This window comes from Scyliorhinus torazame, chromosome 15, assembly GCF_047496885.1.
Source record: "Scyliorhinus torazame isolate Kashiwa2021f chromosome 15, sScyTor2.1, whole genome shotgun sequence".
In the NCBI taxonomy this organism is placed as follows: Eukaryota; Metazoa; Chordata; class Chondrichthyes; order Carcharhiniformes; family Scyliorhinidae; genus Scyliorhinus; species Scyliorhinus torazame.
The window spans coordinates 103,940,918-103,968,392 of record NC_092721.1 but is presented as its reverse complement, the minus strand read 5'-3'; the positions used below and the strand labels follow the sequence as shown (position 1 = coordinate 103,968,392).

Sequence of the window (27,475 nt, the reverse complement as noted above, 5' to 3'; positions counted from 1 at the left end):
AGTCATTAGTCCCCAGCCAATGGTAAGTAGGCAGGTTATAACAGTATCCTTCACCATTGGGAAGTATGTTGAGTTTAACAGGTATGAGGTAGTCTCGCCTTCCACGCTCTGGGAAACCCTGAAGACAGTCATTAGCTGGAGGAAACCTCTTACAAGTCACCACTGTTGTATTATATTGTATATATGGGTATTACGGTAAGGCCCCTGTGCTACAGGTACGGGGGTAGAACCCTGCCTGCTGGCTCTGCCCAGGAGGCGGAGTATAAATGTGTGTGCTCTCTGAACAGCAGCCATTTCGCCAGCTGCTGTAGGAGGCCACACATCTCTGTAATAAAGCCTCGATTACATTCTACTCTCATCTCGTCGTAATTGATAGTGCATCACAAGGCGCACAGGACAAAATCTGGAAGGGTAGAGAGGCAGAGGCCCTTGGATTCCATTTTCGAGATGGACTGCCAGTACTCGATTGCCCCGACACCGGAGTTATTGGCAAACAGGAAGAAATTGTAGACAGAAGGTGGTGAGCCAGCTGCTGCACTCGAGTGGGACGTTTTATGATGGGGAGAAGGCCAGCCATCTGTTAGCGCACCAGCTGAAAAGCGAATACTTTCCGGCGAACCTCCTGGGGAGGGGAGCTCATCTGGGGAGGTTGGCATTTCATCCGTGAGGCACGATCAATTGGACAAAGACGATAGTTGAATCCAACTGAGGCTTTATTGCTATCAGATGTGTGGCCTCCCACAGCAGCTGGCGAAATGGCTGCTGGCTGGAGGACACACATATTTACAAAATGGCGGCGCCCATGGAACGCACGTTGAGGGGGTGGAACAAGATGGCGGCGCCCATGGAACGCACGTGTTGCGTGGAGGGGAAGATGGCGGCGCCCACTGGCCACACATGGTCTGGGGGGGGATGGTGGCGCACATTGTCCGTGACCGTGGGGGCGAAAGTGGCTACTGAGCGGGCCTGGCACACCGCGGCGAAGTGGCCCTTCTTCCCGCAGGCTTTACAAAGGATAGCGCGGGCCGGGCAGCGTTGGTGGGGGTGCTTCTGTTGGCCGCAAAAATTGCATCGGGGGCCCCCGGGGTTCGCTGGCTGGCACGCAGTGCAGGTGTATTGGGTGGGCAGCGCCCCCGCTGGGGCGGCTGTCTGTGGGGTCCACAAAGCGTAGGAGGGGTGGGCCGCGTGGCTGGGGGTGTAGGACTGGATGTTGCGCAGGGCGACCATCATAGAGAGCGCTAGCGTTTTAGTCTCTGCGAGGTCATGCGTGGCCCCTTCTAGGAGTCGCTGGCGTATGAGATCTGACCCAATTCCAGTCACAAAAGCGTCCCGCATAAGGAGGTCTGAGTGTTCCATGGCCGAAACGGCCTGACAGTCAGAGTCCCGGACTAGTGGGATTAGGGACCGCCAGAAGTCTTCTATGGACTCACCAGGGAGTTGAGAGTGAGTGGCGAGTGCGTGCCTGGCGAAGAGCATGTTCGTTTTCTGTGCGTAGTTGTCCTTGAGTAGAGTCATGGCTTCGGCGTAGTTCGGCGCGTCCTAGATTACCAGAAAGACCTTGGAGCTCAACTTGGAATATAAAATCCGAATCTTCTGAGCCTCCGGAACAGGGCTTGGTGCCGCGTTGATATACGCTTCAAAGCAAGCTAGCCAGTGCTGGAAGTCCTTTCTGGCATCGCTTGAGTGCGGATCCAGCTGCAGGCGATCCGGTTTGATACGGAGGTCCATCCTTAGAAACTGATAGCAATAAATTGAGGCACGATCAATTGGACAAAGACGATAGTTGAATCCAACTGAGGCTTTATTGCTGTCAGATGTGTGGCTTCCCACAGCAGCTGGCGAAATGGCTGCTGGCTGGAGGACACGCATATTTATACAGGCAGGGACTACCGGCGAACCTGTAGTCAGGTCCTACTGTACGTCACCTAATAGAGGTGCAACAGTGGTTTACCACAATCCGGCCAGCATTAGCTTCCATTATCTGGGAATCCAGGTGGCCCATGATTGGGCCTCATTCCATAAACTTAAACTTTGCTGGCCTGGTGGATGGGGTGAAGGCTGACTTGAAAAGGTGGGACGCCCTCCCTCTGACCTTAGCGGGAAGAGTACAGACAGTGAGGATGAATATTTTCCCGAGATTTTTGTTCCAGTTGCTCCTAATCTTTCTTCCTAAGATTTTCATTTTCAGGGTCAATAAATTGATATCTAATTTTGTTTGGGATGGTAAGACCCCTTTGGTTCTTAGAACATTTCTGCAAAGGGATAGGTAGTCGGGGGGGGGATTGGCACTACCTAATCTGTTATGAAACTATTGGACGGCAAATGTTGATGAGGTATGGGGGTGCTCAGGGATCAGGATTCTATATGGGGGTGGATGGAGGAGGGTTGTGTATGGGGTTGAATCTGAGGACCCTAGTTACTGCCCCACTCATGTTTTCCCCTGCAAGATTGAAAATAAGGGGAAGTAGATTTAGGACTGAGTTTAGGAGGAACTTCTTCACCCAAAGGGTTGTGAATCTATGGAATTCCTTGCCCAGTGAAGCAGTAGAGGCTCCTTCATTAAATGTTTTTAAGATAAAGATAGATAGTTTTTTGAAGAATAAAGGGATTAAGGGTTATGGTGTTCGGGCCGGAAAGTGGAGCTGAGTCCACAAAAGATCAGCCATGATCTCATTGAATGGTGGAGCATGCTCGAGGGGCCAGATGGCCTACTCCTGCTCCTAGTTCTTATGTTCTTATAGTCACTTTGAGGATTTGGAATCAGTTTAGGCAGTATTTTAAACTGGGCTCCATGTCACTGTTGGTTCTGATTTGCAGGAACCATAGGCTTGCGCTGCTGGCCCTGATGGAATGCATCCCAGAGTGCTAAAAGAGATGGCTAGGGAAATTGCAAATGCACTCGTGATAATTGACCAAAATTCACTAGACTCTGGGGCGGATTGGAAATTAGCAAACGTGACACCACTGTTTAAAAAAGGAGGTCGGCAGAAAGCGAGTAACTATAGGCCAGTGAGCTTAACTTCGGTAGTAGGGAAGATGCTGGAATCTATCATCAAGGAAGAAATAGCGAGGCATCTGGATGGAAATTGTCCCATTGGACAGACGTAGCATGGGTTCATAAAGGGCAGGTCGTGCCTAACTAATTTAAGTGGAATTTTTTGAGGACATTATCACTGCGGTAGACAACGGGGCGCCAATGGATGTGAAATATCTGGATTTACAGAAAACTTTTGACAAGGTGCCACACAAAAGGTTGCTGCATAAGATAAAGATGCATCGTGTTAAGGATAAAGTAGTAGCATGGATAGAGGATTGGTTAATTAATAGAAAGCAAAGAGTGGGGATTAATGGGCGTTTCTCTGGTTGGCAATCAGTAGTTAGTGGTGTCCCTCAGGGATCAGTGTTGGGCCCACAATTGTTCACAATTTACATAGATGATTTGGAGTTGGGGGCCAAGGGCAATGTGTCCAAGTTTGCAGACGACACTAAGATGAGTGGTAAAGCAAAAGTGCAGAGGATACTGGAAGTCTGCAGAGGGATTTGGATAGTTTAAGTGAATGGGCTACGGTTTGGCAGATGGAATATAATGTTGACAAATGTGAGGTTATCCATTTTGGTAGGAATAACAGCAAAAGGAATTATTATTTAAATGATAAAATATTAAAACATGCTGCTGTGCAGAGGGACCTGGGTATTCTAGTGCATGAGTTGCAAAAAGTTGGTTTACAGGTGCAACAGGTGAATAAGAAGGCAAATGGAGTTTTGTCCTTCATTGCTAGAGGGATGGAGTTCAGGACTAGGGAGGTTATGTTGCAACTGTATGAGGTGTTAGTGAGGCCGCACCTGGAGTATTGTGTTGAGTTTTGGTCTCCTTACCTGAGAAAGGATGAACAGGCGCTGGAGGGTGTGCAGAGGAGATTCACGAGGTTAACCCCAGAGTTAAGGGGATTGGATTACGAAGAGACATTGAGTAGACTGGGACTGTACTCGTTGGAATGTAGAATGATGTGGGGGTGTCTTATAGAAACATATAAAATTATGAATGGAATAGATAGGATAGATGTGGGGAGGTTGCTCCACTGAAAGGTGAAAGCAGAACTAGGGGGCATGCCCTCAAAATAAGGGGAAGTAGATTTATGATTGAGTAGGAGGAACTTCTTCACCCAAAGGGTTGTGAATCTATGGAATCCCCTGCTCAGTGGAGCCCTTGAGGAGCCTTCATTAAATGTTTTCAAGATAAAGATAGATAGTTTTTAGAAGAATAAAGAAATAAAGGGTTATGGTGTTCGGGCGGGAAAATGGGGCTGAGTCCACAAAAGATCAGCCATGATCTCATTGAATGGCGGAGCAGGCTCGAAGGGCCAGATGGCCTACTCCTGCTCCTGGTTCTTATGTATTGTGTTGGAGTTTTGGAGTTTTCTGTATTGTTGTTATTTGATTATAGTGAAAATCCTTTTGAATAAAAATATATATATTTTAAAGTAAAGGTATATTCTGGAGTTCATGAATGGTTGATCAATCAGTGTACACATAATAGGTCCTGTTTTTTTAATCAGAAGGAAGTTTAGTTCAGATAGGGTACTCTCTGCCCTTGAGTTTGTGAAAACAAAAATAGAGCCAACCCCGGAGAGCGACTGAGATGGGAAACTTGAAGATTTTGTTTATACCAAAGATAGTCAAAGTGGAGAACAGGAAATGGTTCAGTGAATCAACAATCTAAAGGCTTCAGAGTTATTTCAGCAAATAGGAGCTAAGGGATAGGAAGTACTAGGATCAAGCGAGTGGTCATAAGTAATATGGGGGGGAGGGGGAAGTTTTATTGACCCAAAGGTTTTCCTAGATTTTACCCTGGAGATAGGTTTTGTGTGGTCAAAGCAAGAAATGGAAATGTCGGTTTTGATATCAGGAAACCTGGAAGAATGGGTTCCAAAATATCCTGCAGTTTTTAAACTGTAGCTCCTTTAATTTTCTTTCTGTCAGGTTCCTGCTGACAGGCAGCCTGAGTGATATGCTGGAGGTTGTCAGACAAGAAAGTCTATAACAAAAGGAGTTACAGGAAAAATGGGCACAGACACGTTCAAGGACTTTGGAGATGGGATGTAGTTGCAAGGACACAGAGGTCAAGTGCGGCTGTTTGAGGAGAGGGGTGATTACACATTTGAAAGGAGAGGGGCCTGTAACTAAGCATGAGGAACCTTCAAAGCATTAACTAATATGGGGGCCAGGATGGGAAGTTGGGTAATCAACAGTTTGGTGGCAATAGTGTCAAGGGAGCAGGAGGTGGGTCTCTTCGACAAGATGACTTGGGAGAAAGCACATCAGGAGATAGGATAAAATCTATAAGAAGATACAAGTTCAGTGTGAGGGTAGCAGGGAAGATTGGGGAACTTTGGCTTGGTGAGCTAGAGGAAGCTGGGGGCAAGTGGCAGAGGTTTCTAATTAGATGGTCTTGAGTTTGTTCCAAAGTAAACCAATTAATTCCTCATACATTTTGTTGGAGGTGAGCGTGGAGCATGGATGAGAAGTTTAAAAAAATAGATTGCTGCAAAGAAAAAAATGTTATCTTTGAAAAGCTCATTGAATAGTAAGCAATGTAGCAATAGAGTTAAAGGTGTTTTATGTGGTCCAATTAGATCTGGTGCTGAATGGTTAAACTGGATGTCCACAACAGACATTCAAATCTGCACCCTCAGGACGTAGTTGTGCCTTCCAATGCCGTGCTACCTTACATCACCTATCATGCCCAAACCATCAAACTGGTCACACATCAGATTCTTACGTTAATGCACCTCATCCTCCATTGCACTCTGTTCCACTCCTCTCACCTTATTTTAAATCAACTCTGAGCTTCACCCCACGATATTCTTCCTGCTTTCTTCCCTCAGCCTCTGCACAAAACCGTTGTGTTCATTAGTGTTCAATCTAGGTGATGTCAATCTCTAACTTGCCGCCCGTTACCCTCACTATTCCAAAAGCACAACTCTGTCCTCTACAGATCTCTCCCTCCTCACGAAATACTGACAGAATCTTAGAATTGTTACAGAAGGAGCCCATCATGTCTACAAAGGCTCTGATTGAGCATTTTGCTTAATGCCATTTTTCTGCCGTCTCCCCATAATCCTTTTCCTTTTCAGATAACAGTCTAATTCCCTTTTGAATGCCTCAGTTGAACCTGCCTCCACCACACTCTCAAGAAATCCATTTCAGACCTGAACCACTTGCTGTGTGAATTTTTTTTTCTCATATCGCTTTTGCTTCTTTTGCCAATTACTGTTCACCTATGCCTCTTGTTCTTGCTCCTTTCATGGATGGGGAAGTTTTCTCTTTATCTTATCTGTCAAGACTCTTTGTGATTTTGAATACCCCTCTCAGATCGCCCCTCAGCCTTCTGTTCTCCAATGAAAACAGTCCTAACTTCTCCAATCTATTTTCATAACTGCACTCTCTCCAATGCCTCCATATACTTCCTAAAATGTGACACCCAAAATTGGATACAGACTCCAGCTAAGGCCGATCTTGTGTCTTATACAAGTTGAACATAGAGCCCGATTCTCCGTTTCAGAGATGTGATGAATGGTTACTGTACCCTTAACATCATGTAGGTGATGCCCCTTTAAGACCGGGTTTGGAAGCCTGGGGGACTCCAGCTCCACCCACCAGGGAGCCGTATATAAGGTGACGCCCTGTATGTGGTACTCAGTAAGCACACGTCTCGGTCACTGACTAGTTCTCTGCTTATTAAAGCCTTAATTTACCATTCTACACTCTCGTGTCGTTATTGAGGGTACTACAAGAGACTAAATGCTGACGCCAGGACTGAAGCTCGTGGGTTCTATGGCCCCGACAGCAGCGCCAGTCCCAGAGCGGTTCAGGACGTCCTAATGGGCTAGCACAGCAACAAGATGGAGCTAGCAACAGCCTCTGGAGAGCACAAGTGGTGGTAGTACGGTCCGGGGAAAAGAAACGGATGGTCGTGGACTACAGCCAGACCATAAACTGCTTCACGCAGCTCGATGCGTACCCCCTTCCCCGCATAGCAAAGGTGGTCAATCAGATCGCTCGATATCGTGTATTCTCCACTGTTGACCTCAGATCTGCCTACCACCAGTTATAACCCGCGGGGAAACGGACAGGTGGAGAGGGAGAACACGACAGTTTGGAAGGCTGTCCTTCTGGCCCTACGGTCGAGAAGTCTCCCAACCACCCGCTGGCAGGAGATCCTACCTGATGCCCTCCACTCCATTAGGTCGCTCCTCTGCACGGCTACGAATGAGACCCCTCACAACCGCTTGTTTGTCTTCCCCAGGAAGTCCACCTCCGGGGTTTCGCTTCCACCTTGGCTGACGACTCCGGGACCTGTTCTTCTCCGGAGGCATGCAAGGAGCCATAAAACTGCCCCCCTGGTTGAGAGGGTTCGACTGCTACATGCAAACCCCCGATACGCCTACGTCGAGCACCCCGACAGCAGGCAAGACACGGTTTCCCTCCGGGATCTAGCACCCGCTGGTTCCCCCACTACAGACCCCCCCTCGCGTGGGACCTGGCACCCGCTGGTTCCCCCACTGATGTCACCCCCGGGGACCCCCGCCCCGTCGGTAGACACCGACCGCGCCCCCCCGCAGCGCCCCCCCCCCCCCACACTCCCAGCCAGTGCCGGAACCGCTACACCCAGCCCCAACTATTCGCCCAGCTATTCCCCCTGCCCACCGACTCCCTACCCCGACCCAGACCAAAGCTCCGACCACCGTGCTCCTGGATGTACTCTCACCAAAGATGTCCGTGTCCGCCGCACCACCGCCTGAGCTGAGAAGGTCGACGAGGACGATCCGGCCACCGAAAAGACTAAACAAGTGATTCCACTTCACCCCCGACAGACTTTGCATTGTTTTTTTAGCAGGGGGTGAATGTGATGAATGGTTACTGTACCCTTAACACCATGGAGGTGATGCCCCTTTAAGACTGGGTTTGGATCCCTGGGGGACTCCGCCTCCGGCTCCGCCCACCAGGGAGACATATATAAGGTGACGCCCTGTAGGTGGCACTCAGTAAGCACACGTCTCGGTCATTGACTAGTTCTCTGCTTATTAAAGCCTTCATTTAACATTCTACACTCTTGTGTCGTTATTGAGGGTACTACAAGAAACTAAATGCTGACGCCAGGACTGAATCTCGTGGGTTCTATGGTCCCGAGAGCAGCGCCAGTCCAAGAGCGATTCAGGACGTCCTAATGGGATAGCACAGTGACAAGGTGGAACTAGCACAATTACAACGAATGTTGGCATGTGATTCACCGGGGTCAGGATCGGCACACGAGAGCCTGACAAGAAAAAGCTGCATATAGGCACCCCAGTCCCCACACATCCTCATCCCAGCCAAGAAGCTGGCACTGATTGCACTGGAGTACGCCCATCCCGTTGATGGGTTGGCTGGGGCCAGAGAGTACCTAGAGGGGGTGCCTTGGACAGGCACTTATATGACCCATGGCAGTAAGTTCACAGTGGGCAGTCAGCAACGTGCGCAGCCGCATGGCTGCCTTGCAGGCCGTAGCAATGGTGATCCATGCCCGTCCATCACCCCCGGTCCACCTCCTGTCTGCTTTTCGCTACTCCCCCCAGCCCTGGCAGAAGCCCCCTGACCAGCAGTACAACTGTCAGAACACCACAGCAATGTTAGACACTTTTCATACCCCCTCTCTCTCCCTCAGCAGGCATGGCGCCTGTTCCCCAATTTTAAATACCACAAGTAAACCTTGCTGTCGGTAATTCCTCTTTGCGGAGGCGGAGCCTTGCGGAAGGCCCAGAGCGTTTACTGTACAATTTGCATGCCCACACTGGCATGTGCCGTGGAACTCATTCATGTCCCTGGCAAGGCACCGGAGCTTGGCATTCCGTTGGGTGGCCTCAATTTTCGTCTGACACACAATTTTCCACCCAATCACGTTTCCCAATTCCAGAGTCACTGGATGGAGAATCCAGCCCATAACCGTGCTGCTCTTGTATCTACATCCCTGTTAATAATGCTTAAGATACTGTATACCTTATTAACCATTCTCCCAATCTGTCCTGCCACAGTCAATGACTCATGCACACATACAACCGGTCCCTCTACACCTGCACTCCCTTTCGAGTTGTACCCTGTATTTTAAATTGTCTCTCCATGCTCTTCCTCCAAAATTAATCACCTCACATTTCGCCGCATTGAATTTCATCTGCCATCAGGCTGCCCATTCCACCAACTTGTCTATGTTCCTTTGAAGTTCGACATTCTCCTTCTCACAGTTTGCAATAGTTCTGAGTAGGTATCATCTGTGCATTTTTAGGGGCAGCACGGTGGCGCAGTGATTAGCACTGCTGTCTCACGGCGCTGAGGTCCCAGGTTCGATCCCAGCTCTGGGTCACTGTCCATGTGGAGTTTGCACATTCTCCCTGTGTTTGTGTTGGTTTCGCCCTCACAATCCAAAGATGTGCAGGTTAGGTAGATTGGCCACGCTAAATTGCCCCTTAATTGGAAAAAATGAATTGGGTATTCTAAATTTTAAAAAATATATCATCTGTGCATTTTGAAATTGTGCCCTATACACCAAGATATAGGTCATTCATATACATCAGGAAAAGTATGGGCTCTAACACTAACCCCATGGGGAATTCCACTATAAAGCTTCCTCCAATCCGAAAAGCATCCACTACCCATTACTCTCCGTTTCCTGTCACTCAGTCAATTTTGCATCATGTGCATTCTGTCTCTTCTGTTCCATGAGCTACAACTTTGCTCACACATCTGTGGTGCAGCACCAAATGATTTTAAAAATGAAAATGAAAAGCCCTCCCTTTGCAACCATACTATTGATCTCGATGCTGTCTAACCTTTAGCCTCTTTGGCTGTTGATTTGCTGAATCTTTTCCTCATTTCCATCTTGGTAGCCTTTTTGCATAAAAAAAGCCTTCACTGTTTCCTATCCCAGTCACTCGCCTAGATTCTGTTTTCAAGTTCATTCAAGCTTGAATATCCGTGATGCATAACTAGTTTAGTCATCCATCTCAAGGTATGTCTTGACCATTTAAAGTACTACTGGGCTTCGCTCTATTCTGTTGGTACTATCTAGGATTATCCTGAAGGACTTAGATATCTCACAATTCAATTTTTCTGCTACCGGCAATCTCCATAAACCCCAATCACTTGCTCTCTCCATCCTAACCTTTGACAAGGGTGGTTCATGGGCTTCTTCATTTCCAAGACTCGGATCATCTTTTTGGCTGCCACTGCTGCTTCCTGGTACCTTACCTACTGAGTCAAACCTCTGCTTCATTCCTACCCCCACCTTAGCTCCGAACCTTCATTTTCTCTCCTTTCTCCTCAAAAAGAAACACTCTTGACCAGTCTGTCCCCAATAACCATCACCCCATTTCCAATATCCCTTTCCTCTCCAAGATACTTGAGTGCGTTATTGCCCCCTGATCAACATTTACCTCTTCAACAATTTCCTGCTAAAATCCTTCCATGTTTCCCATAGCAGCAAAACTGCCTTAACCAAAGCAATAATTGAGAATATTTTTGACTATGCTCTGTTACCCCCCTCAATATTCTTAACCTGTCTGTGGGATTTGATACATTCGATATTGCAACCCTCTTCCAGCTCTATCCCTCTGTTGTTCACCTCTATAGAACTGCCCTAACTTAGTTCTACACATACATAACTCATCATAGGCAGAATACCTTTGGCAACGGCTTCTCTTTCCATCTCTGGAGTCTTCACCTGATCTATCCTTGATCTGCTTCATTTCTCCATCTTCATGCTGCCCTTGGCAACATCATCCAAAGGACAAGGGGTTAGCCTCCATATGTTTACTTATGATACACTAAGGGCATTCAAATGGTCATTGGATAGACATATGGACGATAAGGGAATAGTGTAGATGGGCTTTAGAGTGGTTTCACAGGTCGGCGCAACATCGAGGGCCGAAGGGACTGTACTGCGCTGTAATGTTCCATGTTCAAACTCTAGCTCTTAACCACCTCCTTTGATCATTCCACTGCTTCTGTGCCACCAGATTCATTGTTTGATATCCAATCTTGGATAAGCAGCAATTTTCTCCAGTTAAACTTTGAGAAAACTGAGGCCATTGTCTTCAGCCTGTTATAAACTTTTACCTCCTGCCACCAAATCGATCCTCTTCCCAGTCACCATCAGCTTGACCCGGTCTTTCAAAGGAGGCATGAAACCAAGTCTCCTCTCTCAGGCAGATGGCAATATTCAAGGATGAGCTATGGCATTCATCCTGCTTTCTGGACAACATTTGTTGCTCAACCAACGTAACTGAAAAATAGATTTTGTTCATTGTCTTTTCTGGCACCTTACTGTGCACAAATTGGCTACTGTATTTCCACCAGAAGTCTACACTTCAAAAAGTTTCTGATTGGCTGTATAGTGCATATGGGTGTCCAGAGAAGGGAATTCTCTAATCTTGAATTTTGTTAGCTCCAGTCGTATTAATTTGACAAGAGTTGGTTAATTAACATCTGGGGAGTGACAAGGAAACGGACTGGATTTGACCTATGACATCACAAGCCCAACAGGGGGAATTTGTATGTTATGAAATCATTATGTTACTCTCCAGCAAAGGGGAAATACTCCAGGTTATTATTTATTGGAAGACGCACTGTGGATTACCTGTCTATTAGGTGGCTGGTTCTGAAGGTTGTCTCGTTGAAGATTATCACAATAACTGGAAGAGGTCAGATTTTTTTTTTTTTTTTACACAGGTTTAACACTTCTTCTCTTTACACTAGCCAACGTTGGGACTAACCTGATGGGATTCTGTACCTTCTTTAAAGTTCACAGCATCTTCAAGCTCCAGGTCACATGGCTCTTCCTCCATATCAGTCAAGTCAAGCAGCTGAGGTTGGACATCACAGGGATAAACCTAATAACCAGAGGCAAGAGTGATGTCATAACACAGAGGCATAGTCTGAGACTGCATCAGTATCTGTCCTAACATATATGGCCAGGAAACATTTTTGACTTTTACTTGCAGTTGATCAAGCTGCAACTGGAGCTCCACAGGAATATCTCTGACCACTTTATTCCCATGCACTAATCAAACTGGTTGTCAATTAACATTGCATACTCAATGAATGAATTTGCATACTGGTTGTTGATGTGTGAATGGTGTCCTTTAGTATTTATACATAATATGATTTCACTAAAACAACTTCATACACATTAGGCTGAACGTAAAGAAACTTTATATGAGGGTGTCACCGGTGCTGTGAATATGCAATTTAATGATTGATATGTTGCCGGAATATAACTTTTGGTTCTGGGGAAATTAAATTTGTAAATATAAAGTCATTGAAATACTGGAATTCAGAAGTTGCCAGATCACTCAAGGTATTTTGTATCAAAGGTCCTTCAATGTGTACTTACAAGGTCAGAGTTAGAAGGGTGCGAACCATAAAATGGCAGTTAAACCCATTTACCTGGGGTTTGAAGACAGTAAACCTGGGGGAGAATTGTACTGACCTTATTTGAGATGCAAATTATTCATCTAATTCTCCAAATCAAAGAAAGATTGAAAGCAACTGGTAAACAAGAGAAGATCTTAAAGCACCCATGTACTTTTCATATCAAGGAACACTTTTAAAATAGAAACATAATTAATTTAAATATCTGTCTGTGCCATCCCAGGTGCATCGCATAACCATAGTGATAGATATAGGGAACTATCCTTTTGGTTTGGGTTTATCTGTGCGCTCTCACAGAAAACAGCAGTCAGTTTGGAAAACTGTCAGAAGGTAGTGGGGTATCTGTCAGCAGCCAGAACAAGGAGCTTAGAAGCCTCTAGGAATCAGCGGTATTCCTGATCTGTGGAGTCACTTAGCAGAAATTGCAAGTGGAGCCCATGCTCGGATGGGAAAGTTCCAGGTGCATGACAAATTAAATAGTCAGATCTGCCTGGTAAATCTTATGAAAGGGATTGGCAGTGAAATCCTCACAGAGAGAGAGAACTCTGAAGGTCCAAATGCCAGACTGGAAAACTGAGGACAGTGAAACTGAATTCCAAACATCTGTCACAGATGCTGCTTTGGTACCAGAAGAAAAGAAGAAACCTTCAAGATGCTGTAACATCTAGGAGAACACTTGGATAGAATTAAAAACAGAACGATAGTCGTCTATTGAGATTAAATAATCAGGATTTATGAAATCAGGATTTTAGTGGGCGGCACGGTAGCATAGTGATTAGCACAATTGCTTCACAGCTCCAGGGTCGCAGGTTCGAGTCCCGGCTTGGGTCTGTGCAGAGTCTGCATGTTCTCTCCGTGTCTGCGTGGGTTTCCTCCGGGTGCTCCAAAGATGTGCAGGTTAGGTGGATTGGCCATGCTAAATTGCCCTTAGTGTCCAAAAAGGTTAGATGGGGTTACTGGGTTACGGGGATAGGGTGGAGGAGTGGGAGGAGTAGGTAGGGTGCTTTTTCCAAGGGCCGGTGCAGACTCGATGGGCCGAATGGCCTCCTTCTGCACCGTAAGTTCTATGAATTCTATGAAACTATAATGTTAAGTTAGTCATACTGCTTTGTTTAATTCTTGTTTAGTAAAGGTTTTGTTTAAAATGTGAAATTTTACGGTGTGATTATTTCATTTGATAACTGAGAATTCAAATTTCTCCCTTGAGATCATAACAGTACATTGTGTAAACTATACTCTGTATGTTACAGGACTAGCCCCCAAGTAAAAGAAATCAACCATCTTGTAGATCTCTGGCAGAGCTATTGATTAAGCAAAAATGACTATGCCAGCTGACAGAAAAAAATGTACAGTATAGCTAAAGAGTGATAACACTGATTTAACACCCCAATAAACGCTGGCATGTTTGTGAGACCACTATGAAGCGACAATCTCAAACCAGTATAACTGCAGAATGATCTTTAAACTACTAAACCTTCTCGTGAGCTCTTTATGAATAATTTAATTAGCATTTCAGTCCTGGCGAGCTCAGCCCTGCACATGCTTGTAAGCAGGTTCCAAAGTCTGACCAGAGGAGTCCACAGCCTGTATCACAACTTATTGCAGTCAGTTCACACAACCCTAAGTAAGGTACCAGCTGGTATGTGTAGTTATAAAGGGACCATAAGTATTCTGAAAATGTAGCTGTAATATGAGTTGATACTATTCATATACAAGATAAGATACCACTGCACCATCTGATATTACCTGTTAAAAGAACAGGTATATACAGTTCATTTAAATCTACATATGAACAGTGGTTAAGCTCACAAGTGCAGAGACAAAATCAGTTAGGCATGGAATTGCTTTGAATAGTGAGTGACACTAAGAAGGCCTTGTGCCACCTGTCAACCTGAAGCCACTAGCTGCTTCTTGCGTGGGCAACTTATCATGTAGGGGGCACATAGAGCATCTTCCATATCACAATCCTGGCGTCACACAGTCCAACCGACTGATCTGACAAAGATTCTAAATATGGTCAACCAATTTCCAGGCTTGAAGTTGCAAGATGGGTCTTGCAGTAATGTTATTTAAAAGGTCACACACCCAATTTGCAGGTTAGGTAATCTTTTGGAACATTTTCTACTACAAAGTGCCTGAATGTACTCTGGAGTACTCTTGAAGGCATTTTGGTGAGCTTCTGGGTTTGCCTGGGAGTGTTGCTGCGCTGTCATGAGGGTCTCAGAGAAGTAGATGACATGTCCACATAAAGGCTGGGATTTTCATAGAATTTACAGTGCAGAAGGAGGCCATTCGGCCCATCGAGTCTGCACCGGCTCTTGGAAAGAGCACCCTACCCAAGGTCAACACCTCCACCCTATCCCCATAACCCAGTAATCCCACCCAACACTAAGGGCAATTTTGGACACTAAGGGCAATTTATCATGGCCAGTCCACCTAACCTGCACATCTTTGGACTGTGGGAGGAAACCGGAGGAAACCCACGCACACACTGGGAGGATGTGCAGACTCTGCACAGACAATGACCCAAGCCGGAATCGAACCTGGGACCCAGGAGCTGTGAAGCAATTGTGCTATCCACAATGCTACCGTGCTGCCACCTGTCAGCCTGCCAACTGCATGCCATTCACAACCTACTGCACCACTTCCACTTTCTTGCCGTTTCCCACATGATTATAATTAAAATTCCAAGTGTCAGTGGTTTACAGGGTAAACACATGCAATTTAGCAACAATAGAAGCCTTTCATTGGTGTAACCCATCATCAGCTGACAATGTTGCATTTACATGTGGCCGATTAAAGAACCTCCTGTTCAAACAGGAAGACTTTGCATCACTGCCAGGACACTTCACTGATTACGAGTGGCATGTTCGTCAGGGAGATGTGTGATCACTCAGTCAGATCAGCCCCACATTTCAACAATATCTTCCTGCACGTTCTCCTCCAGACCATCAGGAAAGGCAGAAGCTACTCTTTCCTGAAGATGGCATCGCAAGGACCTCCCACCAGAAAAAAGGGCCCAGATGGAGGTGACCAAGGGGACGGGGCGCCCAATCTGGGTCCAGTGCAGGGGTCAATGATATATTTCAATCCACAAGGAAATCAAAATACTGGGGATGACACAGCAGGCAAGCTCACTACAGATAATTAAATGTATTTAAATGGGGTTCTCATTATTGCATGGAGGGAACCCCATTAAATCACTGGCGGGGGGGGTGGTGGATGATCACATCATGGGATTTTGCCAGTATGAATCTTGTTTTTTGGCTCCCACAAGATTTTGAACCCCCATCGCCATTTACACTCGCAAAAAACGAGGACACAAAAACCAGCCAATAGAGATCGTTGGCAAAGAAGTAACATAATCAGAGGCAGAAGGCAAAGCTGGACCAGGAAGTAGTAAGGAGGAAGAGGCAACCACCCTGGTGGTGTCATATGAGCACAGATGATGGATGCAATTAAATATGAAGTGCCGCAACTATGACAATTCTTCCTATGGTTCTTTTTGTTCCCCACTACAGGTCATCACCACCAAAAGACCTGGCCGCAGCCACAAGAAGAGCCCAAAGACTCATCTCTGGCGTTGAAGCAGCCACTAACCCTGAGGATGTACAGTCATCTGCCTCATTATCCGCTCCCGACAACAGTTACATCCACAGGGTCTGTGTAGATTTGTGAGCATAATCTGGAGAGCAAGTGACACACATATCCCAGCAACTGAGGGAGGATCTAACAGCTGGATCACCAGATGATCAGAGGACTGCTGCGGATCAAGCCCTTGCTCAACCCCATGCAGATGGAGGGCCACTGGTCAAGGCCACAAGAAGCCTCCTAGATAAGCAACAGATGAGAGGTAAAAATATGGTGGAAATGCGAGGGATTATGCACAGCTTTGCACAAGGTATGGATGAGTCCATGCACACCATGAGTTCTGCCATGTCTCAGGGTTTCATCGATGGGAAGGATGACAACCATCATGGAGAACCAGGTCAAGCATTTAATCCAGATGCGCTCTGACATACACTCCATCGTGCTAGCCATGAGCTCAGTGCAGTAGTGGCCAGGCAAGAGGGAGACGTGACCCCTATACTCTATCCAGAAGACACTTTCCCACAAGAAGACAGAGAGGGAGAGGGGTTTGGGGCTAATTTGCAGTGGGGGGGGGGACTGGCCGGCCGCTCAAGATGGGGGCCCAATAGCAGGATTCCCTCGTATTCCATGCCATGTATAAATTTGCATGGCGTGGAGTGCTGAATTGCTTACCGGTTTGTGCTCCCAGGGGATCGTAAACAAGTTGCAATTCAGCTCCGGCGAGAGAACATAATCTCCCAAACGGAGAAACCAGCCCAGTATGCCTGAATGAGATGTGTCGCATTTCTCTGCACTATTATTGGACATTCATGCAAAGTGCTACTTCTGTGATGATCATCTGCGGAACAGGGTGGCACAGTGGTACAGTGGCTAGCTGCCACACAGTGACAGAGATCTGGGTTTGATTCCAATCTTGGGTGACTTTGTAAAGTTTGTACGTTCTCCCCGTATCTGTGCGAGTTTTCTCTGGGCGATCCGGTTTCCTCCCATAGTCCAAAGATGTGCAGGTTAGCTCAATTGACCATGCTAAATTGCTCCTTCATGTTGAAAGATGTGCGGGTGAGGTGGGTTGGCCATGATCAATGCACGGGGTTACAGGGTAAGGGTGGGGGAGTGGTTCTCAGTAGAGTGCTCCGGTGGGTCAGTGAAGACCCGATGGCCAAATCATCTCCTTCTGCACTGTAGGGATTCTATGGAATGCCCCCCCACAACCCACTTCCTCTACATCTACATCTTCCATCCAGAGGATGTAGGCACACTATACTTCCAGTATGTATAAATGAGACAGGAGTAGTTCATAGAATTTGCAGAATAGAATTTACAGTGCAGAAGGAGGCCATTCGACCCATCGAGTCTGCACTGGCCCTTTTTTTTGAAAGAGCACCCCATTTAAGCCCACACATCCAACCTATCCCCATAACCCAGTAACCCAATCCAATCTTTTTTGGACACTAGGAGCAATTGATCATGGCCAATCCATCTAACCTGCATATCTTTGGACTGTGGGAGGAAACCGGAGCACCCGGAGGAAACCCGCGCAGACACAGGGAGAACGTGCAGACTCCACAGAGACAGTGACGCAAGCCGGAAATTGAACCTGGGACGCTGGAGCTGTTAAGCAACTGTGCTAACCATTATGCTACCGTGCATTCAAAGCATTTGAAAGACGGAGCTTGGTCAGAATAATGAGGCAAGGGAGATTGTTATGCGGGTGTTTACTTATCCCATCCTTGGTATCAAAATTCACCAGTGCATGTGGGTGACAAAGCTGTGCTCCACATTCAATCTTAGGTTGTAAGGGGGCTGGTTTAGCTCATTTGGCGAGACAGCTGGTTTGTGATGCAGAGCAAGGCCAGCAGCATGGGTTCAATTGCCATACCAGGTGAGGGTATTCATGAAGGCCCACCTTCTCAATCTTGCCCCTCGCCTGAGGTGCGGTGATCCTCAGGTTAAATTACCACCAGTCAGGTCTCCCCCCTCAAAGGAGAAAGGAGCCTATGGCCATATGAAACTATGGCGACTTTACCTTTTGCTTATTTTACGTTGTAGAGAATGCAGGTCTAGAGTTAACTCAAAATGAGAGGGTGGCAGGACGAGTTCTATGCCCTAGGGAGATGCTGGAGGTAAGGTGTTGGAGTGATGGTCATGCAAATGTATTAGTGTTGTGGAAACTTTGTGTTGATCACGTTGTCCCTGGCATCCTTTGCGTGTTTCTCCGTGGTGCTGGTATCCATGAAAGGCTCATTTAGATTAAATGCCACAATATATCCTCCTTTAATAATATCAAAGTTTTTTGTTCATATGGCAATGGAGAATACAAGATTGGGAAAGTGTTAGGTCAATACTATATATTGGGAAATTGGGAAAGTGTTACAGAAAAGTGAGGCAGACTAGGGGGACATAATCTGCAAGTCATAATGCACAAGTTGCTGGTCATATCCTCCTCTTGGCCACCTAGGCTGCTGAGCAGACCGGTGGAAATACTAGTGTCCAAGGAACCAAAAAGGGGAAGTGGAACGGTTGTAAAAACTGTTCTTTTGTTTTATAATCTTTAGTCAGAGAGAGCCACATCGAAGTTACGGTCGAAAGTATTGACATCAACGTCTTCTAGTCCTGGAAGTACATCCAGTCTAAGTCCAGGCTCTCGGCGAAGAGTCACGATTATCTGTCAATAAAGCAGAGGTAGAAGCCACATCGTGCGAGGCGTGTGGCGTGAAAGGCGCAGCGCGTGGAGGGGTAAGGTTAGGCCAAGGATGCTCACTTGTATTGAAGGTGAGTTCTCTAATGTGAAACGGTCAACTGGGGCTGGAAGGGCATAGGATGTAGCCTCATAAAAAGACTTAATGGGGATTTTATAAGGAAGCCAATTCATAACCGTAGTGTTGTCCAGAAGTTGGCAACGCAGGGCGTAGCACCAGGAATGGACATGGTGTGAGTGGCAAGATAAAGGATCAAAAGATGGGCAACCAAAGTCACAAAGCGGGCATGAGGCCATAAGGGCAGAGGGAACACACAAGTGTCTCACTGCAAGCAGGTTGTTTGTAGACTGGAGGTCTGGATGTGCGAGGCCTAGTGAGAACCACATGACGGCCTGACTCGGAAGTAAAGAGCGCCTGGAACAGAACCATTCAAGCTCATATATCGTGGGTACATATCTCCTGTGACGGGGTCAGTATTTAGTGGAAGCTTGACAAGAGCTTCTTCATATAATTCCGTTAATGACTGGTGTTATTGGGAGGCATTTTCAGAACCCCAAAATGTATCATTTGGAGTTCAACCAACCTCTCCCTTTAATGGATTTGTTGCTTTTCCGAGCACGCGACTTTTTCCCTAGGTGTGGGATTGCAATTATGGACACGTGGGTTTTTAAACACAAAACACTGTTTATTCCATGAACTCAACTTAACATCTTAAATAAACATTGGATCTCTTAAAACCCCTTACTTCAAAGATAACTCAGAAAATATTGCAACAGTAAATAATTCCTTAAAATGTTCCTTCAAACTTCCAAGAGACTTAACACCTTTAAACAAAATCACATCAGGTTAAAGGCTTCACTATTATAAGTTTAAATCACCCAAATGATCCAGAGATAGTCTTTCATGGGAAAGATCCAGCTCACTGCAAAACACAGACACACACAAGCTGTTTTTAAACTGAAAACTAAAAACCTGCAAAACACCGACTGCAAAATGGCTGAACTGAGCGGAGCCCCATCCACTCTCTGACATCACTGTTTTCTTAAAGGTACATTGCTTGAACATCCAGTTCTTAAAGGCACTCTCACATGACACCTCCCCCCAAGAAAAAAAACCAAACCATCAACTTCAAGATGGTTTCATTTTTCACTTTTGCACCATCCACTAAGAAATGTACACAATAAATATACATTTTCATTTGAAGAAAACAACACTCTCAACCAGGTATAATAATATAGTCCATTTTTCTTTGTTCTTCTTCCTCCAACCGAAATCCTTCTTGATTAACAGTCTCTTTGAACAACGTCTCTGCATGATCCATCCGTTCCTCTACTCCTCGGCATTTCTCTTTAGAATCAGATACGTTAGTTCAATCTGACCACAGAATCCCTTGCAATTCTCCAATACAGGAGTATTGGTGTTAACAACAAAGAACAAAGAACAAAGAAATGTACAGCACAGGAACAGGCCCTTCGGCCCTCCAAGCCCGTGCTGACCATACTGCCCGACTAAACTACAATCTTCTACACTTCCTGGGTCCGTATCCTTCTATTCCCATCCTATTCATATATTTGTCAAGATGCCCCTTAAATGTCCCTATCGTCCCGACTTCCACTACCTCCTCCGGTAGTGAGTTCCAGGCACCCACTACCCTCTGCGTAAAAAACTTGCCTCGTACATCTACTCTAAACCTTGCCCCTCTCACCTTAAACCTATGCCCCCTAGTAATTGACCCCTCTACCCTGGGGAAAAGCCTCTGACTATCCACTCTGTCTATGCCCCTCATAATTTTGTATACCTCTATCAGGTAGTGTTCACAGCTTTCAGGCAGTCAAATGCCTGTTGAAAGTCCACTGTCCATTGAAATTTTTTAGGTTTCTTTACCAACTCCATCAGTGGAGTAATCACGCCACAAAACCTTTGCACAACTGTTCGATCAAATTCACTCATGTTAAGAGATTGCAGTATTTCCCTTCGTCCTGAGGGTATCGGAAACTCGGCAAGGAAAGTGATTCAGGCTTCTCCAAATTCACTTTCGGCTAGGTTCATCACTAAACCCGCCACCTGAAGTCGATCGAAGAACTACATACGATGCTTTAAATGTTCTTTCCATGTCTGGAAGTTGTAAATAAAAGCAGATTGTCCCACTTTCTCAATGCAATCCTTCAAACGTGGGCTAGGATAAGAGTCGGTTCTTGGAACTGCATTTACCTTTCGATAGTCCATACACAAACGTTGGGTACCGTCTGGTTCAGGTACCATCACTATGGGTGAGCTCCATTGGCTGCAACCCACTTCAATTATGCCATTTTTCAGCATACTCTCAATCACTCTGTTAACCTGTGCCAATTTTAAAGGACTAAGTCTATTTGGATGTTGTTTGATAGGAACAGCATTTCCCACATCTACATCATGTATAGCCATTTTAGTACTTCCCAATTTATCTCTACAACTTGCCCATGTGATATCAATAACTCTTTCAAGTCAGTTTGTTTTTCCTCTGGATGGTAACTTAACAATTCATCCCAATTTTTAAGAACATCCTCATTTTCCAATTTAATTTGAGGTATGTCAAATTCACAGTCATCTGGATTTGGTTCGTCACTTTGAGTTAGAATCATTAAAACCTCCTTTTTCTCTCCTTCCCTTTCAAAGCACCTTTTAAGCATATTCACATGACACACTCGATGAGTTTCCCTTCTATCTGGTATTTTTACCACATAATTCACCTCACTTAATTTCCTTTCAATCTGATACGGTCCACAAAACCTAGCTTTTAAAGGCTCCCATACCACTGGTAACAACACTAAAACTTTATCCCCACTGGCAAAACTATTAACTTTGGATTTCTTGTCCACTACCTTTTTCATCACTTTTTGTGCAACTTTAAAATGTTGTCTACCCAATTCACCTGCTCTATTTACTCGTTCCCTAAAATTTGACATGTAATCCAATAGTGTAATTTCCGATTTCTCACCCACCAATTGTTCCTTAATCAATTTAAGTGGTCCTCTTAACGCATGACCAAAAATTAGTTCAAAAGGACTAAATTTGGTTGACTCATTAGGTGCATCCCTAATTGCAAACAGTGCGAATGGAATTCCTTTATCCCAATCCTCTGGATAATCTTGACAATACGCCCTCAACATTGTCTTTAATGTCTGATGCCACCTTTCTAACGTTCCCTGCGATTCTGGATGGTACGCAGTTGATTTAAATTGTTTTATTCCTAAGCTATCCATAACTTCTTTGAATAACTTTGAGGTAAAATTTGATCCTTGATCCGATTGAATTTCTATGGGTTGTCCATATCTAGTAAAGAGTTTAAGTTCATCCTCCACAATCCTTTTAGCTGTAATATTGCGTACTGGAATGGCCTCTGGAAACCTAGTAGACACATCCATTACAGTCAACAGATATTGATTCCTACTTTTTGTTTTGGGAAGCGGCCCTACACAATCGATTAGGACCCTTGTAAAAGGTTCCTCAAATGCTGGAATGGGTATTAAGGGTGCTGGTTTTATCACTGCTTGAGGTTTCCCTATCACTTGACATGTGTGACATGATTGACAAAATTTAACTACATCTTTATGTAGTCCAGGCCAATAAAAATGTTTCTGGATTTTAGCTTGAGTTTTCCTTATTCCCAAATGACCTCCCACTGGTACCTCATGTGCAACTTGCAACACCTCCTTTCTATACCCTACCGGCAATACTACTTGATGAACTTCTGCCCACTTTTCAATAGCCTGCATGTGTACAGGTCTCCATTTTCTCATCAAGACATCATTTTTACGGTAATAACACTCTGGGATACTCTCAGATTCCTCTTCTGTATATGCTTTCTGATATATCCATTTTATTTAATAGAATCATAGAATTTACAGTGCAGAAGGAGACCATTCGGCCCATCGAGTTTGTATTTCTACATCTTTCTGTTGTAACTCCGCCAATTTTCCTGAACTAAAAATATCCGCCTCATCCTCCACCTGTCCTTGTTCTTTTTCCACCATCTGATCAAAAATCGTTTCTGATAATTGCACTTCAACTTCACTCTTTGATTTCTCCTCTTGTCTTAACCTGTGACTTTGAGACCTTGTTACTACACAATCCGGAAAAATCCCAGGATATTCGTCCTTCAATGCTTCAGTTGACTGATTTTCCACTGGCTTATCAACCACAGTAGGCATCACTCCCACCTGCGATCCAGCTATATCATTACCCAAGATAAACTGTATTCCTGGACAAGATAGTTTATCTATTACTCATACTACCACTTCACCACTCTTCACTGGACTTTCCAACCTTACTTTAGATAATGGAACGCTACTCCTCTCACCCTGAATTCCACATATCACCAACTTTTCAGGCAACATTCTTCCCAAACTACATAATTCCTCATCTCTTACCATTAAAGATTGACTAGCTCCCGTATCTCTTAAAATTGGGACTTCTTTACCTGCTCCTCCTGATACACGAGTAAACTTTACCCACACAAGTAAATTCTTTAAATACATCTGGCACCTTCTTAACAATTACTTCTTGAACAGGCTGTACAATCGTTTGCACCTCCTTCGCTTCCTTTGGGCTTTCCTTTACCACTCTAACAAACCTCACTGTCTTATCCTGTTTTACCACACCAGCCTTCCCAGTGCTTTTCTTCAACCACCAACACTGTGACTTTACATGGCCTAGTTTATTCCAGTGAAAACATCTGAAACTTTTCATTTCTTTTCCACCCTCCTGGATTTATTTTTTAATCTGAGGTACACTCTCTTTATTGTCTCCCATCAGATCACCTTTACCTTCCCACTTGAATATTTCTCATGTCCCCAGTGTCTATCCCTCACCAGCTGAAACTGATGTCGGAAACCAATCTTTGATTTATGAACTAATTCACAATCATCTGCCATTTCCGCTGCTAATCTCACAGTTTTAACCCTCTGTTCTTCCACGAGTTCTCACTACATCAGGAATTGAATTTTTCAACTCCTCCAAAAGTATAATTTCTCTGAGAGCTTCATACGTTTGGACTATTTTCAAAGCCCTTATCCACCTATCAAAATTACTCTGTTTGAGCCTTTCAAACTCCATGTATGTTTGACCAAATTCATTCCTTAAATTTCTAAACCTTTGTCTGTAAGCTTCAGGCACTAGCTCATACGCACTTAAGATGGATTTCTTCACCTCCTCATACGTTCCAGATACCTCCTCCGGTAGTGATGCAAACACTTCACTAGCTCTACCTACCAGCTTTGTTTGAATCAGTAACACCGACATGTCCTGTGGCCATTTCATTTGTTTAGCTACCTTCTCAAATGAAATGAAAAAGGCTTCCACTTCCTTCTCGTCAAACCTTGGCAATGCTTGGACATATTTAAATAGATCCTCACCACGTCTTCGACTATGACGCTCTTTCTCACTATCCTCATCAATCTCATCCAACTGTACATTTCCCTTTACGTCTGCCAATTTTAACTGATTGTCATGTTTCATGGCCATTTTCTGAGGTTCAAACTCGCTCTCTTTATCTTTTCCCCTGATCTGTAACTCCCTTTCCTTTTCTTTTTGTTCTGCAAGGGCTATTCTTTCTTTTCTACTTTCCTCTCTCTCCTGTTCTTTTTCCTCTCTCTCTCTTTCTCTTTCTTTTTCCTCTCTCTCACTCTTGTATTCCAGCCACTTTAATTCTTTCTCATGTTCCATTTGTTTAATTTGCAACTGAATTTTTGCCATTTCCAATGAGTCAAACTCTATCTCAGGCAACTTTAAATGCTTAACCACCGCCATAATTACCTCATCTTTTCGCATTTTATCAGGTAAGGTTAACTGCAATGGAAGTTTGGAACTGCAAGTAAAGTCTTGGAGGGGATTATAAGAGACAAGATTTATAATCATCTAGATAGGAATAATATGATTAGGGATAGTCAGCATGGCTTTGTGAAGGGTAGGTCATGCCTCACAAACCTTATCGAGTTCTTTGAGAAGGTGACTGAACAGGTAGACGAGGATAGAGCAGTTGATGTGGTGTATATGGATTTCAGTAAAGCGTTTGATAAGGTTCCCCACGGTAGGCTATTGCAGAAAATACGGAGGCTGGGGATTGAGGGTGATTTAGAGATGTGGATCAGAAATTGGCTAGCTAAAAGAAGACAGAGGGTGGTGGTTGATGGGAAATGTTCAGAATGGAGTTCAGTTACAAGTGGCGTACCACAAGGATCTGTTCTGGGGCCGTTGCTGTTTGTCATTTTTATCAATGACATAGAGGAGGCGCAGAAGGGTGGGTGAGTAAATTTGCAGACGACACTAAAGTCGGTGGTGTTGTCGACAGTGCGGAAGGATGTAGCAGGTTACAGAGGGACATAGATAAGCTGCAGAGCTGGGCTGAGAGGTGGCAAATGGAATTTAATGTAGAGAAGTGTGAGGTGATTCACTTTGGAAGGAATAACAGGAATGCAGAATATTTGGCTAATGGTAAAGTTCTTGGAAGTGTGGATGAGCAGAGGGATCTAGGTGTCCATGTACATAGATCCCTGAAAGTTGCCACCCAGGTTGATAGGGTTGTGAAGAAGGCCTATGGAGTGTTGGCCTTTATTGGTAGAGGGATTGAGTTCCGGAGTCATGAGGTCATGTTGCAGCTGTACAAAACTCTGGTACGGCCGCATTTGGAGTATTGCGTACAGTTCTGGTCACCGCATTATAGGAAGGACGTGGAAGCTTTGGAGCGGGTGCAGAGGAGATTTACCGGGATGTTGCCTGGTATGGAGGGTAAATCTTATGAGGAAAGGCTGATGGACTTGAGGTTGTTTTCGTTAGAGAGAAGAAGGTTAAGAGGAGGCTTAATAGAGGCATACAAAATGATCAGGGGGTTAGATAGGGTGGACAGTGAGAGTCTTCTCCCACGGATGGAAATGGCTAGCATGAGGGGACATAGCCTTAAACTGAGGGGTAATAGATATAGGACAGAGGTCAGAGGTAGGTTCTTTACGCAAAGAGTGGTGAGGCCGTGGAATGCCCTACCTGCTACAGTAGTGAACTCGCCAACATTGAGGGCATGTAAAAGTTTATTGGATAAGCATATGGATGATAATGGCATAGTGTAGGTTAGATGGCTTTTGTTTTTTGACTTCCCATGTCGGTGCAACATCGTGGGCCGAAGGGCCTGTACTGCGCTGTATCGTTCTATGTTCTATGCAATGTTCTTGTCAAATCTAATAGTCTGCTTTTCGTTTCTGTCCCTAAAGTACTACATGTGACATTCTCACCCCCAAAAACTTCTGAGCCTCTGAAAGAGCCATTGTTCACAACACTCTCCCCACTTAAACTAAAATACCACACCGGAAAAGCAACAATCCTTCACTGTCTTTACGCTCACAAAAGCCAATCCAATAGATAGACTTTTATCCCGGACAAGCCCCCAATTGTTATGGAGGAGGTGTTTTCAGAACCCCAAAATGTATCATGGAGTTCAACCAACCTCTCCCTTTAATGGATTTGTTGCTTTTCCGAGCACGCGGCTTTTTCCCTAGGTTTGGGAGTGCAATTGTGGACATGTGGGTTTTTAAACACAAAACAGTTTATTCCATGAACTCAACTTAACATCTTAAATAAACATTGGATCTCTTAAAACCCCTTACTTCAAAGATAACTCAGAAAATATTGCAACAGTAAATAATTCCTTAAAATGTTCCTTCAAACTTCCAAGAGACTTAACACCTTTAAACAAAATCACATCAGGTTAAAGGCTTCATTATTATAAGTTTAAATCACCTAAATGATCCAGAGATAGTCTTTCATGGGAAAGATCCAGCTCACTGCAAAACACAGACACACACAAGCTGTTTTTAAACTGAAAACTAAAAACAGGCAAAACACCGACTGCAAAATGGCTGAACTGAGCTGAGCCCCACCCACTCTCTGACATCACTGTTTTCTTAAAGGTACATTGCTTAAACATCCAGTTCTTAAAGGCACTCTCGCATGACACTGGGAAGAGAAGTAGGATTGGAAAGTGAATTCTTGAATTATGTCCGCGTCTCTCTTTTGGTATTGATCCATAACTGTCAGTTATCTATTGGGGTGAAGGAAACGTATCAGTACTATGCCTGCAACCCCAATCGCACCATATTTTAGATATTTTCCCATTCCTAACATATCACCAAACCAGTTGAGCATTCTGGAGGCTGTGTTGATGGCGAAATCAATAATAGAGGAGAATGCATGTGGTAGTCTCGGGAAGGCGTTTTTCATGGTCTCGCCTAGTACAGTAAAGAATTCTCTCATGGCTCCCGTATAGGAAGTGTCTATTGACTTCAAGTGGGCCTGGAGGTGTTTTATCTGTTTCTCGATGACCCAATGAGTATATGTAAGGACTAATGGCTCCTGTATGATGACCATTGTGGCGTCCAGTATTTGTGAGATAAGCAGCCTTAGGAATGGATCTACCACTGGGGGGCAGTAGGTAGACTGCTTATGTTGTGTGACTGGCAGTAATAAATAGCCACAACAACAGGTATGGTTAACCGTTGGGGTAATTAGCCAGGTGCCGACTGGAAGTGAATAATCCTCCCAAAAGGTTGCTCTGGCTATAATGGTTGAGCCGTTGGCCATGGAGAAGTAGGAGCGGAACGCCTGTGTGATTGGCATGGCTATTACAGGGCAACCATGTGCACTGGTATCGCAGGGGTTAACTGGTGTCCAGTCATCAGCGATGTAGAAGGATCCCT

General features: G+C 45.0%; 1 protein-coding gene across 10 annotated transcripts in view; it reads right to left on the bottom strand.

Moving 5' to 3' along the window:
• LOC140391729 (disks large homolog 2-like) overlaps positions 1–27,475 on the bottom strand; it is a 1,606,854-nt gene that overhangs the window by 1,097,005 nt on the left and 482,374 nt on the right. For all 10 annotated transcript variants that reach the window (XM_072476520.1, XM_072476521.1, XM_072476522.1 and 7 more), the window contains one exon: positions 11,805–11,921. In XM_072476520.1, coding sequence (XP_072332621.1) covers positions 11,805–11,921 — 117 coding nt within the window. The remainder of the gene's footprint in view (positions 1–11,804; positions 11,922–27,475) is intronic.